General features: G+C 34.6%; 1 protein-coding gene, 1 long non-coding RNA gene and 1 other non-coding gene across 4 annotated transcripts; all 3 read right to left on the reverse strand.

The window, feature by feature from the left end:
• Positions 1-529: 529 nt before the first annotated feature.
• Positions 530-4516, reverse strand: LOC105169278 (uncharacterized protein At4g38062). The gene is made up of 3 exons (XR_016067031.1): positions 4364-4516; positions 4022-4069; positions 530-3361 (listed from the first exon to the last, which is right to left on the reverse strand). It is a non-coding gene; the product is annotated as an uncharacterized protein At4g38062 (transcript).
• Positions 4517-6942: 2426 nt separating this feature from the next.
• Positions 6943-12279, reverse strand: LOC105169280 (uncharacterized). 2 transcript variants are annotated; one of them, XR_016066636.1, is made up of 3 exons: positions 10661-12279; positions 10051-10116; positions 6943-7288 (listed from the first exon to the last, which is right to left on the reverse strand). It is a non-coding gene; the product is annotated as an uncharacterized LOC105169280 (long non-coding RNA). The 2 variants fall into 2 exon arrangements; XR_016066635.1 differs by lacking the exon at positions 10051-10116.
• Positions 12280-13519: 1240 nt separating this feature from the next.
• LOC105169281 (vacuole protein) lies at positions 13520-16959 on the reverse strand. The gene is made up of 6 exons (XM_011089648.3): positions 16594-16959; positions 16403-16498; positions 15364-15404; positions 14807-14924; positions 14510-14590; positions 13520-13865 (listed from the first exon to the last, which is right to left on the reverse strand). Exons 1-6 carry the CDS (start codon positions 16807-16809, stop codon positions 13812-13814), a joined length of 606 nt encoding a protein of 201 aa, XP_011087950.1. The 5' UTR covers positions 16810-16959; the 3' UTR covers positions 13520-13811.
• Positions 16960-17013: the final 54 nt, after the last annotated feature.

The following is a 17013-nucleotide window of genomic DNA, read 5'->3' on the forward strand; positions in this document are numbered from 1 at the left end:
ACTTGTCTCATCCACTTAACTTTGAGGGAAATTCTAGTGAAACTGTGGACTAGGTCTTTGTGAGCATTCGTAAATGATCATCAAAACCATGGTGATCAGTGGATAAGGACTAAAAAGGTCATATACCATAATTTCCCCCAAAGCTCAAGTTGGTTCTGGCCAAGTGTATAAACAATATCTTCAATTTGATGGTGATCCCAACATTCCCTTTGGAGAAGCCTGTGACAAAAGGAGTGGTCAAAGCAGAGATCCAGGTACACTTAGCTGCAAGAAAGGGCTCTTGCCAGCCTGGTTGATGACACCAATTGATTTAGCATATGAAACAATTGTGAGCCTTAATGCAGATTTAGCATCATATTTTGATGCACACATGACCAATTTGGTGCTATTACGGACTGCTCTGGTGGTTGTTCATCAAGAAGAAACCATTATTTATTATTGGTACAAAAAGATTATGTAGGTGAGACTGAAAAGAACCAGATTGCAGAAACTATGATAGCTTAAGGTGATGATAAAGAGACACATGTAATTGGATCTTTCTCAAAGTAGTCATGAATCTCATTAATGTTATCTTGTAGTTTGATCCTTCGAGTTGAATACAATCATTCAGCTTACATTTGTAACATCAGTACATGCGTTTATGCATACATTTACCTCACTAAGACAACAGCTAACAGTTCAGCTCAGTCAGTGGAGTTCTTTCATCACTAGCCTCTTGAATTGATTTTCTTGAGGCTGAAAAGATAGCATCACCCATTCCACTTGACAACAGATTTCTTGTTGGTTCACCGACTTCCTCAGAAAGGTGCGACATTTTCCCCAACATGCCCATCAATGCAACATCTTCTCCGCAGAAAACTCCAATTTGTCCACATAGACCCTCAAGTTGTGCAAGCAAAGCCTCTCGGTCAATGGATGCTTTCTTAAGGTCTTCAAGCAAAGCTTGTTTATGGGACTGAAGCTCCTTAAGGAGACCCTCAAAGTACCTGCTTTCCTTCCCAAGTTGACTTTGGACCTCTTGCATCTCTGATTTCTGTGTTTGCAGTGAAGCTTCAAGCTGCAAAGCTACGTGCTTTGACTCAGTCAAAGATTTTCCTTGAAATTCCACTTCCTTCTGCAAACTATTCAGTTCTTTCTCCAAGTTGGCAATTATCTGGTTTTTCTCTTCAATCTCTAAGATTTTCTGACCCTCGGACTTCTTTAAGCCTTGATCCAATGATTCCAGCTCCTTCTGAAGTTTGTGTATTTTCTGATCTTTCTCTTTTGTATCGAATGATAAACTCTCATATTCCTGCTCAAGGGTGTTATGTGCATCTAATACAGCACTATTTCCAGCTTCTCTTTCAGCCAGCTCTTTCTTTAGTTGAGCAATCTCATTCTGAAAACTTTGGATGCTACAGCTCCTGTCTTCAGCAAGTCGCATATAATTATCCTTCTCTTGATGGAGCATGTCCGTTGTCTCTGATTTTTCTGAGATTACAGATTCTAGCGCAGAAATCTGTTCTTGCAGTTCACCAATTTTGGCATTTTTATCTTTCGCAATGACAAGAAGGTTGGTTTTCTCTTGTGCATGTGCTTGCTGATATGCTTCCAAATTTAACTTCAGCATTTCAGCCTCAGATTTCCACTTCTCCAGTTCGCACTTGTATTCCTCAGCTTCGGAAGTTCTGTTCACCAGCTCCAAAGTTACTGAATCTAGAGCATTTTTTATGTTCTCTCTCTGTGTAGTTTTCAACTGGAGAAGTTGTTGTTTCAAGCGATGCTGACATTCATTTGATTCATCAAGCATTGCTTTATACCTCCTAAGTTCTTCTTCCATGAGATTATCTTTCTGCTTTAAGGAATCTAAAGACTGGACCCTCTCCATTAAAACTGCGCTGTCATCACTTCTGTGCTTCAATTCAGCATGGAGCTTAAGTAGTTCCATATTCTTTGATTGCAACTGCTGATTTAGAAGCATGTTTTTCTCTTCAATTTGCTCAATGCCCATCTCCAACTTCTCTTTGGCATCATACAGCTTTGAGTAAGCAACATAAAACTCAGATTTCAACACCACGATTAAAGCAAAAATTTCTTCGTTCTTCACCTCCAGTAGGCACCGGCAATCTTCCAGCTCCTTATGGAGTTCTCTCATGCTTTTGTTTTTCTCATCCAACTCAGATAAGCAACAGTCTAGATCTCCATTCAATTTGTCTATATGAGAAGTCTTATCTCTGAGGTTTATAGCACATTTATTGTGCACCTTCTCCAAACCTTGAAGTTTGTTTTGCAACTGTTTCAATGAAGACGATGTGGCATTATTATTAAGCTGAGCCTCTTGATTATTTTTCAGGGACTCTAGCAAGTCACTGTTTTCCCGCTCTAGTTGTGCAGTTCTGTGTTTCATTTCATTGGCAAGCATCTCATTTTTCCTCAATAAGGTCCGTAGCTCCGCAATCTCTTCATCCCTCTTCATGGTTAACTGATCAATCTCCGTTTTGGCAGCTTGACACTGTAGGAAGACATTCTCAAATTGTGATCTAGATTCAGACAGCTGAACTTCAAGAACTTTCCTTCTGCTCTCTTCTTGAGCTAAGGCTTGATTACTCATCCTTAACTGGGCCTCCAGGCTTTCTGAAACTCGAACCTGAGCATCCAAAGTAGCTTGCAAAGAAGAAATTTCATCAACAAGTGAGAATTTCTCCTTCTGCCACTCCACCTTACTCGTATGGAACTGAGTCCAAAGCTTTTGATGTGCTTCTTCAAGGTGTGAAAACTGCTCGTTTTTCCATTTCAACTGATCTTGAGTTATCCTACTTTGCTCCTCCAGTTTGAGTATGTATTGATCTCTCTCTTTCAGATCTTTCAGTTCATTCTTCTGCATTTCAAAGCTCTTCTCTGGTTTAATCAATAAAAGCCTCTTAAGACCAGCAAGTTCCTCAGAATTTGAACTAGCCTTCTTCTCCAGATCCTGGATTCTTGCTGATGCTTCATCTAAAGCCAATGCCAGATCTCTGTTTTCACCCTCCAATTTCAGAATTTTCTCGCCATTTTCAGCTCGATGTTTTTCATTTGCAGAATTGATCTGCTGGAGAAACAAGTCCTTTCTGTGCAAACTGGACTGAAGTTCCTCATACATTTGCCTCATCTCACATATCTCCTCAGACTTGGCAGTCAGTTCCTGGGCCAACCTATCAATCTCCAACTTTGCCTGCTGAATTTTGGCTAGTTGCTCAACTTGGGCTTTCCTCATACTTTCAGACAACTCAGTTTTGGCCCGGCATTCTTCTCTGAGTTTTTCCACCTCAATTTTAACTTCATCTAGCTCATCATAAACTCTGTCCATTTCTTTTACTTCTTGATACGAGTTCCTGATCCTGGCCTGGTGTGCATAAGTTCACATGCAAACTTAAGATAGCAAAAAACTGGTCGTGAAATAAAATAGTTTTTGTAACTCTATCTATTTGAAGCATTTTACGAAGTTCAAGCCCCTAACTGAGAACAAATTAGATATGCATTAGTCATTATTTATACATCTGAAGGGTCCTACATCCTCCAGGCTTCCTACAGTTTGCTTTTTCTAGTTGCATTTCCACTAAGATTCTTAATAGTCTAAATAAAATTATTTTATTATCGTTAAGAATCAACCACTTCTGCTGTAGTTCTCTGCTCTTCACTATAACTATAAGCACCAGACTCAAGGTGTATACTATAAATCAAAACTGGGGAATCCAGTTAGTGAAGTTCACATTTTGAATTTAGTTCAGATCTTGAAATGAAGAAGTCATGAATATAAAGAAGTACAAACCCTATGTTATTATTAAAAAGGGGACGTAATTTTCTTCATTAACTTTTCCTTCCTGGTGCTATAATAATTGTTTCAACAACCAGGAATGTTACGAGAAAACTATTATGACAAACAAGCTACTTCTTCAGCAGTCTTTAGACAAGAAATTTGGGTGAAGTCTATTTCATTATTACTCCTGGTATAATTGCATATTTAATTCACACAGGACGACCCAATTAAAAGCATTGTACTCACAGTATTAATTTGTAGAATTGCAGGGCCAAGATCCACTATAACTCACACCTGAAAAAAAGTAACATAACTCAAACAATCAAATTCCAAACAAGAAAAGAAAAGGAAAACAGAAGAAGAGAAACAATAGGGGGCTGCACAAAATGTATAAAGACTGATAAAAATTCTAAATAATGTTGAGGGGAAAGAGGGGGGGAACACACACTCAGAGGAAGTATTAATCTGCTCCACAACAGTTGAAGTAATCATGCAAGTTCTTAACAGCTGCAATAGGATTTGAAAACCCAAAACTTAGAAAAGAATTAATAACTCAAATCTGTATCGTAAGACGAGGAAGACGCTCACCTCGCCGTGGGCAGAATGGACTTGCGGCGGTTGGTTGAAAGGCAGAGGAACGGAGAGAAAAGGGAAATGTCGTAAGCGGGAAAGAGATTATTTGAAATTGAGTGATCTTGCAAGGCTGTGTTTGGCACGAGTGTACAACAAATCAAAGACAGTTTTTTTCTACTCGACTCTATGGGGCCAATATATAAAGGAGAAACAGAGAGAATAGATACGGTTTAAATTATTATCCAAAATTTCTATCAAAATTTTATAAAAGGAACAAAAAGAAGAGTATAGATATGATCTAAACAAATAAAACAGTACATGATTGAACAATAAAGAATTTCCAACAAAATTTTATGTGATACACCTGCAAGATGTCAACAACATGAATAAACATGATGTTTGTGTATAATTATACAAAATGATAAATAAATGACATCAAAAAACTCCAATGCAAGCCCATGAACAAAACCGAACACAACGAATAAACCAAGATAAATTTACAAAAACAAATGGAGGTTCGTTCTTCAATTTAACACTTAACTCTACAATTGCATCCTCATATTCAAATATGCCCTAAAAATTGCAATTCCTATCTCTTCCAAATTACAGCGATGATAACGTTGAACTTTTTTCACATAAATCAGACAGAGCTTTAGGTTTTGAAATTTACAAAGTATAGAAGCAATGGTTTCACCTTTATCTTGACTTTCAAATATGGCAAAAAAAATTGACAGAGAAGAATGAATAGAAAACATGACTTACTTTTGGGTATATGATGAATACCACTGTTGGGTATATGATGAATACCATCAGCAAAATATTACAAACTCTCGAACTAAATTACATATATCACTAGGATTACAGATCTATGAATTACAAGAATAAAGAATTAGAATAATATAGATCTAAACCTAAAATTAGAGATATGAAACAATATAGACAAGGAACAGAGTTAGTATTAAAAACACTATGAACTATAAGTGTTTTTATTTAGAAAACTGATTTCTTTTAATAATCCTTCAGGCCAAATAGTTTTTTTTAAAAGTTTCAGTTGTGACAATATATTCAGCTTCAGTATTAGAAAGTGAAAAAATGTGTTGAAGTTGTGATTTACCAGTAATGCATGTTCCACATAAAGTAAACACATAAAAGGTAGTTGATTTTCTTACTGTCCCTATCATTTGCATAATTGGAATCCATATAGCCAACTAATTTTGCACCTTTAAAGCATTTAGAGAATTAATACCAGAACAAATAGAGCCATTCAAATATCTCAAAAGTCATTTAAGAGCTTCCTAATGAGGAAGACCTGGCTTTGGCATACATCTACTCAAGCAATTAACAGCATATGCAATATCAGGTTTAGTACTAACTAGAAGATAAATGACAGAACCAATTGCATTTGAATAAGGAATATTTTTCATGTGTTCTTTCTCAAAATCCGTTTTTGAAATTTGGTCTTTATATAGTTGAAAATAAGCAGCCAAAGGAATAGAGAAGGTTTTGAGTTTGACATAGAAAATTTTTCAAGCATAGATTTTACATAAAATTTTTGGTTTAAGAAAATCGTAGAATTTTTTCTATCCCTTTGTATAGTCATTCCCAAAATTTTCCTGGAATTACCTAGATTTTTCATTTCAAAGTTTTTGCATAAATTCTTTTGAAAACATTCAATCATGCTTATGCTAGGACTGACATTCATCATGTCATCCACATAAAGTACAAGAAATAGAGGGACGTGATTATCGTATTTAAAGTACAGACAAAGATCATAGGCTCTATTTTGGAATTTTGAAGAATGAATGAAATGATCAAATTTCTTATTCCATTGTCTAGCAGACTGTTTTAATCCATAAAGTGATTTTTTCAGTAAGCACACATAATCTGGGTTTATTGCTATTAACAACACCACAAGGTTGACTCATGTACATTTTTTCATCCAAATTTTGATGCAAGAAAGCAATTTTAACACCCATTTGTTTGAGGCCAAGATGTGACGTATATCTACTGTACTCAGTTTGGAGGAAGATGATTGAAATATATACTTTCTTCTGTTTTGATATAGAAATCAAAAAGAAGATCACAAAAGTGAGAATAGATATTCTGATCAGAATCAAACTCATATGCTCTTAAAAGAGGGAAAACACGAAATTCTTTTAGTATTTCTCATTTATTCTACAACACGTGGACTTTGTTACACAAACTCACTCCTTGTAACTCTCAGTATTTCATATATTTTTGGAGATGAGAAATTTATGTATATGTGTGGTTTCTAAGGGGAGGACGTTGCTAGTGTGGTGCAGTGACGAAAAGAAGGTGGAAAGAATAGAAAAAAATAAGAGGAAATAGACAAGGAAGTTTCTCTTGTGTGAGTCCTTTCGAAAATTTGACAAGTTGAATGGAGCAGGGCCTGATTTTCTTGTCTGTTTTTGGCTCAATAGCATTTTATATGCAAATTTGGAATTGATGCAGGGAATTAGTGTGCCATCCACATGGAATAGTTGACTTATACAGGAAATTAGTGCCTTTGCAATTTCATGGAATTTAAAGACCTCTTGGCAGCCAGGCAAAAAAGATTGGATGGGAAATTAAAATTTCATGTCAAAGCAACGTGGGATTGCATTTTCTTGGAGAAACCTTTCTTTTACATCTTTCTGACTATGACTTCAAAATTCTAAGGCGCCTAACTTTTAATATAGAAAAGTTATAAAATACTAACAAAATATTCTAATTTACAGTAGGCAAGACTCCTCATCTGTCCTCGAGAGCCTCGTATCCAGAATCACTTGAACTCATCAGGTGGATACTGGTGCGTACAATTAGGAAAAGCTCTTGTGTTGAGAACTTGAGATCGTCTTCAATAGCGTTAGGTGTTATACGGAAAGCCATTTTCCTCAAGTATGTCGACTTCCAATCGCAATCTTTCGATCTGATGTCAGCCTGTAAAAATCAAAAAGAAAATAATGAGAAAAACATGCAATCTCTCTACATACTCGTCCATTAAGTCTGAGGCGTTTAGAGTCTTTATTTGGTTTGCAATATGTGCTTACTTGAATAACCTCATGTTCCTAAGAGTTGTGTGGGCGTTCAAAAGATTGCTGTAAGAAACTTAAATACTAAACTAAACACACATTGGCTGGCTCAAAGGATGCACCTTGACAACATTTAAAACCAAATGATAACCTATGTAACTACACATTTCTCTCTCACTTTTCTTACTGAATAATAAGTCCATGTTCCTATTTGTTTCCTCTATGTCAATTTTTTTCTCATATCTGAAAATCAAGTAAAGTTTAATGCCATTGCATTTTCCCTTTGCAAACTTTAAAAACCAAAAGTCCCCTGATTTCTATTATTAAAGCTCTACGTTCTCGCTATTATAATCTAGAAAGAGAAGGAATACAATCTTTTGAGGCCTTAGAGAATACTGCGGACGCAAGTTGGAGAGTTGAAGCCTAAATTGGAGAACAATTCTCCACTGATGTTGCAAATTTATTCTCAATTATTCTTGTGTTAAGTTATGTTCCAAGATTTGCTTTTTTAGAAATTTTTCGTTGTCATAAATTTAAAATTTTGTACAAATTTTACACAACACCACATTTATTCATGTTATTGACAGATGAAGTTTGCAAGTGCCCCACAACAAAGTTTGCTAGGAAATCATTATTGTACAAATCACAACTTATTTTACTTGTAAACATCAATAATAAAACATCATATACTAAAATATCGAACGGTTGTCTACATGCCAATTTAATTAATTTATTTTTCAAATAGGTGTATATTTATAATGGCAAATGTTAATATAGTTAATAATGTCTCTTGTTAATTAGCGTCTTCAAAAACTTATAAAACATTTTTTACAAATGTGACATTTCATCCATTTAATCAAATGAATGATTTTAAAGTACTTTTTACGATTATAAAAGCTATTCATATTTAGTTTCATTACAACAACAATAAAATATGGTTTTTCTTGGAGGTCTAAATATGCGACCATATCATGCACTTACAGAAAAAGAATTATTACATAGATTTTATACTTCATTACTTATATATTTATAGATACAAATTATAGAGTTTTTTTTTAAAAAAAAAATAAATAAATTGTGCAATCTAATCAGTGCTGATTTGAAAACAAAAGAGTTGATGGTGGAAGAACATTTTTTCATACTAGCAATTGGACAAAATTCATGCATATGCAAGTAAAAAGCTTGTAGTAAAAATTCAGTATTTTAGAAAACAAAAGCATTTGATAAGACAAAAAAAATTTGTAAAATATAGACTATAGTTAATTCCTCAAATGCAAATCATATGATTTCTCATGTATGAGACTATTATAGTTACCAAAACTCCATGTTCTTTAAAATCGTTTCACAATTTTGCAAATTATATATATTGACAAAGACGTACCAACTACCAAATCTCAGTGGGAAAAAATAAAAATTGGCATGTAGACAACCATCCTATATTTTGATATAGTGTTCCATTATCAAAGTTCACAAATAAAACAGTACATGATTGAACAATAAAGATTTTCCAACAAAATTTTATGTGATACACTTGCAAAGTCGAAGATGTCAACAACATGAATAAACATGATATTTGTGTATAATTACACAAAATTATAAATAAATGACATCAAAAAACTCTAATGCAAGCCCATGAACAAAACCCAACACAACGAATAAACCAAGATAAATTTACAAAAACAAATGGAAGTTCGTTCTTCAATTTAATACTCAACTCTCCAATTGCATCCTCATACTCTAATATGCCCCAAAAATTGCTATTCCTATCTCTTCCAAATTATAACAATGATAACGTTGAACTTTTCACAGAAACCAGACAGAGCTTTAGGTTTTGAAGTTTACAAAGTATAAAAGCAATGGTTTCACCTTTATCTTGACTTTCAAATATGGCAAAAAAATTGACAGAGAAGAATGAATAGAAAACATGACTTACTTTTCAGTTAGAAAAATAGAAAGAGAAAAATATAGCCACACCGGCCACCACTAAGCTCTAAATATTGTCAAAATACATACTTTTTCTAGCCCATGTGTGTTTCAGTTTAATATTTAAATTTCCTACTCAATCCTTTTGATTCCACACAATTCTTAAGAATATGAGATTACTTTAGTTCGCACAAAATTGACAAACCAAATTTAGACTCCAACCCTCAGCCTTCTAATAAACGAGTGTAGATTACCTATACTCACTCACATGCTTCACTTATACAATCGAATAAATGCATGTTACACATAGTATCGAAAAACAATTTCTCATGTAAGTTGATAACCTTCTGTAATTGCATGCTATATGTGTTATGACTCGCCGAAAAAAAGAACAGATATTGCCTTCATATCATATAGTATGCATTAAGACAAAATTTTAAAGAAACTGAGATATGAAAATCATTGGGTGCCATAGTGTTCGCCTTTGACTGAAATCATTGCTCATAGCATTCTCCAATCGAAAGGCATAAACAACATGGCAAGAGTACTTCACGATCAAGAAACTTGTCTAGATGCACTTAAAAAAGTATGCTCTATTGGCCTATCAATTCGGCCAGATTTTTAAACTCAAACTGAAAGACAACATACAGATGGCCCTTATAGTCCAATATATACACACACATATAAAGTTAGGAGATAGGCTGAAACTGATGGTAACAAGGATAATAGTAGGAAATAAAAACTTACTTATGGCTCAGAAAGTGACACATATGTTGATTAAAGTCAAGCTGTCACTGCATGAGTTCCCATTACCTTCGAGTAGTTGTAAGACCGTCACCATGGTATAATTGACAAACTTAACATATATAGACAATGGTTGTTTGATTTTTGCTTAAGTAGTTGAAGATAAAACTCCCCGAACTTGGGTTTGCAGTTTGTTGTAAGTTTTCGAACTTTAGAAAAGAAACATCAAAAGTAAAAATCTTGCAACAAAGAGTCAGAAATTATCGAATTTCAAGAAGTGCAGATTTCTTTCTATGAAAAATCAACATCTAAAATTCGATAGATAGACAAGAGCTTTTAAGTTATTCTTTGCCCACAGTACGTGCCCAGTGAAAACAGAGAATGAAATAATATTACTTAGGTTCAATGTTAGGCAAACAGATTTTCTATCTAGATTACCAATCAAACAAATTAAGCACATTCATAAGGTAATTTCTTCAATACTACCAATAAAAATTGTTCTTCAAGATTATAAGAGAAAAACAAAAGAAGAAACTACAGAATCATTATTTGTGGCAGTTGTGCAGCTACTAGTTGTTATCAGATTAGGTGATGCAAAGTGATGTTCTCTTACCTTTAATGGTTTAGATGGCCATAAGTGGATAATGGTGCTAATCGGCTTCCCAGCAATGTCCCACGAGGAGAAAATTTCTGCATCCTGTGAACATTATCAGGCGCTCTAATGCAGCTAATCCGAAGAGAAATCATGAGTGTCCGTAGTTCTCCAAAACAAGGGAATCCTCAGCTAATTCAAACTTAAACAGTCTGCTGAGCCATTCTGTAAAAATTAGCCTCGGACATAGAAAGAAATTGTTGTACCATTTACAATTGCAAAGATAAACATGGAACCATTAAAGACCAGCAGTCATATTTTGTTAAAACTTCTATTCTTTCCCATCCCAATCGTGGGAAGATCAGCCAAACACCAAGATTACAAACTAATCCACGGCCTGCACACCTTGCCACCAGTTTAAAAAAAGAACACAATCACCAAATATTCATATAAGAGCTAGAAGCATTAGGTCATCAATAAGAGAGAAGGCTAGCAAACATGTTTATATAATCAAGTACATAGAAAACAAGACCTCGATGACCATGAAAAATCACAGGTGGAGGACTGAAATTCTTCAACCATAAAATCATTTCGAGAGCTACATATAATCTAACAAATTTTCCCAGAGCCAACTTCAATCACAATCAATGGCAGTCGACCCATAGAACATGGTTTTAGTGCTAGCCTAACCATTGATTAGCATTAAGAATAAATGAAATTGGCAACACGTCACATACATGACTGCAAGAACAAGTGCAAAATGTACAATTCAATTGTAAATTGGCTTTCAGATTTCACACATTATGAATCAGATACATATGATAAGCTTTAAGAATGATTGAAAAATATAAACTAAGCTAATTAGTCACCTGGGCATACAATGAAAGTGCCATCTTCTTCATTTTTCCCAGAAGTCTAGAGGCATTGGAACCTGACAATAGAAAACACTAGAATATTTCCTTCATTTTTGTAGCAGAACCACAAGGCACCAGCAATATCATATTTAATTCACTGCAACCAAAAAGAGAAAAAAGAACCATATCTAGTTCACAACAATTTGTCGACCGCAAAGTTTTCTTTAACCAAAGATGAAAATAATAGAAAAACACATCCATGAAAACAGGGAAATGAAAAAAGCAGAAACGACAGTGAACATCCTTTCAAAGGAAAATTAGAGATAATGGCGTAAAGTCTTGTAAACAACACCAATTCGTTTGTGGATATTTCCAAGATTTAACGTCACCACAAGAAAACATGGGGAAAAAAAAAGCTAAACAAAAAAAGGGAACCGGTTATTTTATCATACCAAGAAACCATGCGGCATAATGTACTCGCAATTGCAAACCCTACATAACAGAACTAAAAACAAGAAAGTGGGTTCATATTCGAGACCTCCCTGAAAAGCAAGACGCGAGTAATATAAGGAATTATAAGCCAAAGAATGGTGGAATCTCCACGCAAAACTTCAAGAAAAAATTCAAAACCACACGCGGCGGTTAACGGAACATTTTCAAGAAACCCCAAAAAAACACCAGCCACATAATTCAACAATTCTTGGTAAAGAAAAGTGTCAAGAAGAAGAAGAACAGAAAAGAAGTTGAAACTTCATGATTCAAGAAATAGATTTCATTCCCCCTGTATCTCACCGAGAAGGAAGATGCAGTTTCACAACTACACTCTCAACGGCTAGTAGACTAAAAGTTGCTATTTCACTAACTAAGGCATACAAATTCTAATAACAACTCTTAAAAACTGAAAAATACCACAATGTTTAATTTAAATATATATTAATAGTTTTAATATAATATTTTATATAAGTTTTAGGTATTTTTATATTTACTTAGTGTATTTTATAAATAAATATTAAAATATATTTAAGTTAAATAATATTTTAATTTATTTAGTAATATATAATATTGTAAGTGATTTTTATTTATATCAAATGAAGTTATTTAATTTAACAAAATTTAAAAATAATAAAAATATAAAATGTTTAATTTAAATATATATTAATAATTTTAATATAACATTTTATATAAATTTAAAAAAATTGATATAATTTTTAAGTATTTTTATATTGATCAGTATATTTTATAAATAAGTATTATAAATATATTTAAATTAAATAATAATTTAATTTAATTAATAATATATAATATTATTTATATTCAAACAAAAGGGACAAATTCGACATTTGTCCCTTAAAACCCTATTTTTGTGTAGTATGTTTGTAGGAAGATGCTAAATTGTATATGTAGTGGAGGAGAAGAGTATTTTGGACCATTGCACTACCAAAAAAGCTGAAATAGGGTAGAAAAAAGGCCTCTACTCTCATTTCCACCGTGTGTACAACAACTTCCGTCAGTTTTGGACGGAGGGGGACTTTTTTACAGGGTTTTAAAATTTACAGAGTCTTTTATGGTTATTTATTTAACACAGATAAGTTTTGTGCAATTTTAGCATGACACAAGGGGGTATTATACAATTTTTTCATATTTTTATCACCAGTTAACTTTAATATAATAAAACAAAATCGAAGTTAATTTCTATTGTAGCTTCTTTTGGTATCATTAAAAACATAATTTTCTTTTTTCAACTTCGATTTCAGTATAAAATTTTTCTGATATCAATTTTATATAGATAATATGTATATATATATATATATTAAATACAATAGACTTAAATAAAAAAATTGAATCCAAAATTTGGGGTCTGGCGAAGTCTATGCAGATGTTTCATTTTCTGTGAAAAATCACAGCGTATGTTGTCGTGTATTAAGCATATGTATGATTTTTTATTTTTATTTTTTTGGTAGTAGTTATATAAGGAATATTTATCACTAGAGGAAATTATGGTCAATGAGACAGTAGTACTCTGGTGTGGTTTATCAATTTGAAATTTGAATATACTAAAAACAATCTCAAGTAAAGTTCATTCTTCGCATACAACTGGGTGATGGCTCGACATAGTTATCTATGATCTAAGAATATAGCCGATTAAAGTCTCTGTCAGTGTACAACAGACTCCAAAATGGGATTCAATCATTAGATAAAAACTCCTCTTCGAACTAAATTTGTGGTTGTTAGAGTTCGAATAGTGGGATCAGGGATTGCGACATGTTGCTCAGCCAGGTTCATAGTACAGCTTTTCTCTGCCCATAGCCATGACTCGATCAAGCATGTGGGAGCAACAATGTCTCAAGTTCTTCTCTACGACGCTCAAGATCCTGCAATTGATAGCTCAATGTAAACTTTCAGTATTTTTTCTAAGAAGGCATAAATACAATCAATCAAAAGCCGGAGGCAAGGAAAACAATTGGTGGTAGAAACTTCACATTACACAGCCAAGGGAGCAGTTCAAAACAGCATAATTATCCACCCATTAAGTTTTGAAATAATGGGGCAGTTCTCAAGCTTCTTTTATAGATGGAACTAGAATCAATTAGGGTGTAAAATAATGAGCGCTCTAGGTCATGCACTCTCTAGTTGAGTAACACTTACTTCTACTTGTTTCAAATTGCAATTTTAACTTCCAGATAAACAGCGGGTTCTTTGTAGTATCAGTCAAAGGTCAGCCAGCAAGAAAGGGAGGAAGAGGGCAAAATCTTGTCAAGTTAAAACATAAATAGGACTGCGGAAACCAGTAACCATATTCTATTGTTTAAATAGACTGGAAAAAAATGAAAAGAATATTGTCGAGAGATCAAATATACAGCTTTAAATTACACTGCAACAACAATATATAAGACATAACTTACTCTTTCTTTTTTTTTTTTAACCCACTCACACATAACTTACTCTTTCTTATTGTTCAAACTAGCATCTTAATGGTCAATTTATGTTCTTAACATAATGCAACTTAAAGGATTACCTCAAGATCCCTTATCGCTTGCTCCCTGGAAATTTCTTTTTTCTGGCGAGCACGCTTGACCATGCCAATGCACAATATTCCCTAATAGACCATTAGAAAAATGGACCTTAAACCGATTGTAAGTAAAGGAACAGGCCACATTTTCGAGCAAGAGAAGTCAATATGCACGAGTACATAGCCACTAGAGAGATTAGGAAAAATATGGACATAACACAATATGAAGGTAAGCCGGACAAACAAAAGACATCTGAGAGTAAACTATTGCCAAGTAAGAGGTGCAATGGTATCTGAACTTACTGATATAACATAAACCACGCCACATGCAAGGAGCAGGTAGCTAGCTATGCTCTGGAGAAGAAAAAGCTCTTGATGGTTCCTTAAATACTCAGGGTAAGCTCTGGTCATCACTGCAACACTAAAAACCACAAATATGATAAGTACATGCTCCAACAACCTAGAAGCAAGTCTTAAACATGTGAACGAAGATATAAATAGGGATGATACGAGTGAAATTTGATTTCTTTGCATTTATGGTGCATGTAAATATATAAATGCTGCAGACTGATTTCTTTCTACTGACTATTTGATATGAGCAGCACCAGCTACCAAGTTGAACCTTGGTCTTTATAGCCACCAGACAAGCAAAAAACTGGGGGCATCTGGGTGATTGATTCAGACCAACATCACAACCAGATTTAAACTAATCTACGCTGGAGATAGTTAATTAGCTAACAGCTAACGTTGTCAAAGACTTGGCATCAGCACATCAGAATTTCTATGTTGGAGTTCAGTTAATCAAGGTTACTCAAGAAATCTTGGCTTTATTCAAATGTTTAATCAAAAGTTGGACATACAAGATTTGAAGCATTCCCCTGCCTGCCCAATACTCCAGAACCTGCAACACATTGCGCAGATTTAATACATGATCACATGGATTGGTATACATAAATAACAGTTCAAGTAATCTTTAACAGATTTTTAAGAGAACGCTAATATAGATCTTCTCTGCAAAAGCTGCTTGAGTGTTTCAACCCTATCCCATCAAATTATTGTATGGTTAGTCAAATCAGCAATGTTCAGATTAATAGATCCAACACCAGAAATGGCATATCATTCACCAGCTTGGATATGTGAAGCAAATAATTATTGTCATTATTCAGAAACCATCAAACTAACCTTTAAATCTTTTCAGCAGTGGTATATGAAGTTTAGCAATTAAGCCTTCCTAAGGCCAACCTAATAGCATAAACAAGAAGCAAACATTCAAGATCACTTGAAAAGAGCCATAAAGCGTTCAGCTCACAAGCTTTCCCTACCCAACTAGTGAGTCATCTTTTTTCAGCAGGAACCCCACTCACTGACTCCAACTACCCATTCTAATCAAACACAGCATGAATTTGAATAAATACATCCTGACCAATATACAATGATTTATGGGAACATAAGGCGTGCTTTGGCGAAGAAGTTTTTCAGTTGCTTCATGTGTGTATAAATGGGCTTAACCAATGTGATAGACATCTGGGTCTAAAAGCTTAAAATACCACTAGGACTTCAACAATGATTCAGAAAAAGAACTACAAATCTGCTCCCGATCAAGCACTCATTACCCCCTAACCTATAAATTAAATAAACTGTTCCAGTAATTTAACTGCTAGCTTTAATCACGCTATTGGAATGTATGTATTAGATAGGTGTAAGAATGGTGTGTGACAAAATACCAAGATTAAAGTTTAGGCGCCAACAATATCAATTACCCCAAAAGTATAATAAAATGACGACTTCCTGCCTACGCTGAAGCGGAAAACTTCACCATTTCAAAATGCCAATATATACACGCACAATATGGGGGGTAAAAAAGCAGCGTTAAGATATAGATAAAGAAAGAGAGTGAACCTTCCAAAACTTCATAACGAATTCCCACTCCGTCTCGGCAACGACAACGAATACAGCTATAAGCACAGCGTAACACCGGAAAATCCCATCAAATATCTAGACAAAAACAAATTATAATGCTCAACACACATAAACCTCGAGCAATAATGAAGTTATAGCAGCATTAAGCAGGATAAAGAACATAACATTACATCAGATCCGTTCCTGAAGGATCGGACAGCAGAGAGAATATTGACAACGATGCACAGGATAGCGGCCAAAGAAGTAATGAAGCTGAAGCATCTGCAGGCTATCAAGAAAGAGTCGGGCCTGGCCCGAACACGGGCGGCGGACGCCGAAGGAGATTGTGTGGCATCAGGCCCGGACACGGCGTGGGCGCCACCTCCATGCGAGCTCTCTCCCTCCATCCTTCACCGGCAACTATGACTTTGCTGGAAAATTCGAGGCTCAATGATGAAGGAGAATTTGCGAGTTTCGTCGTCGGGCGGGTACTGTTACAAGATTCTTACACCTCACCTGCTCCTCAAGAAATGGAAATTCCCCAATTTCTGATTCTAACTTAGCGCTTAATTGAAAGTGGGCCACTGACGAAGTCGATTTGAATTTATATT

This window comes from Sesamum indicum, linkage group LG8, assembly GCF_026168435.1.
Source record: "Sesamum indicum cultivar Baizhima isolate 11 linkage group LG8, ASM2616843v1, whole genome shotgun sequence".
NCBI lineage: Eukaryota > Viridiplantae > Streptophyta > Magnoliopsida > Lamiales > Pedaliaceae > Sesamum > Sesamum indicum.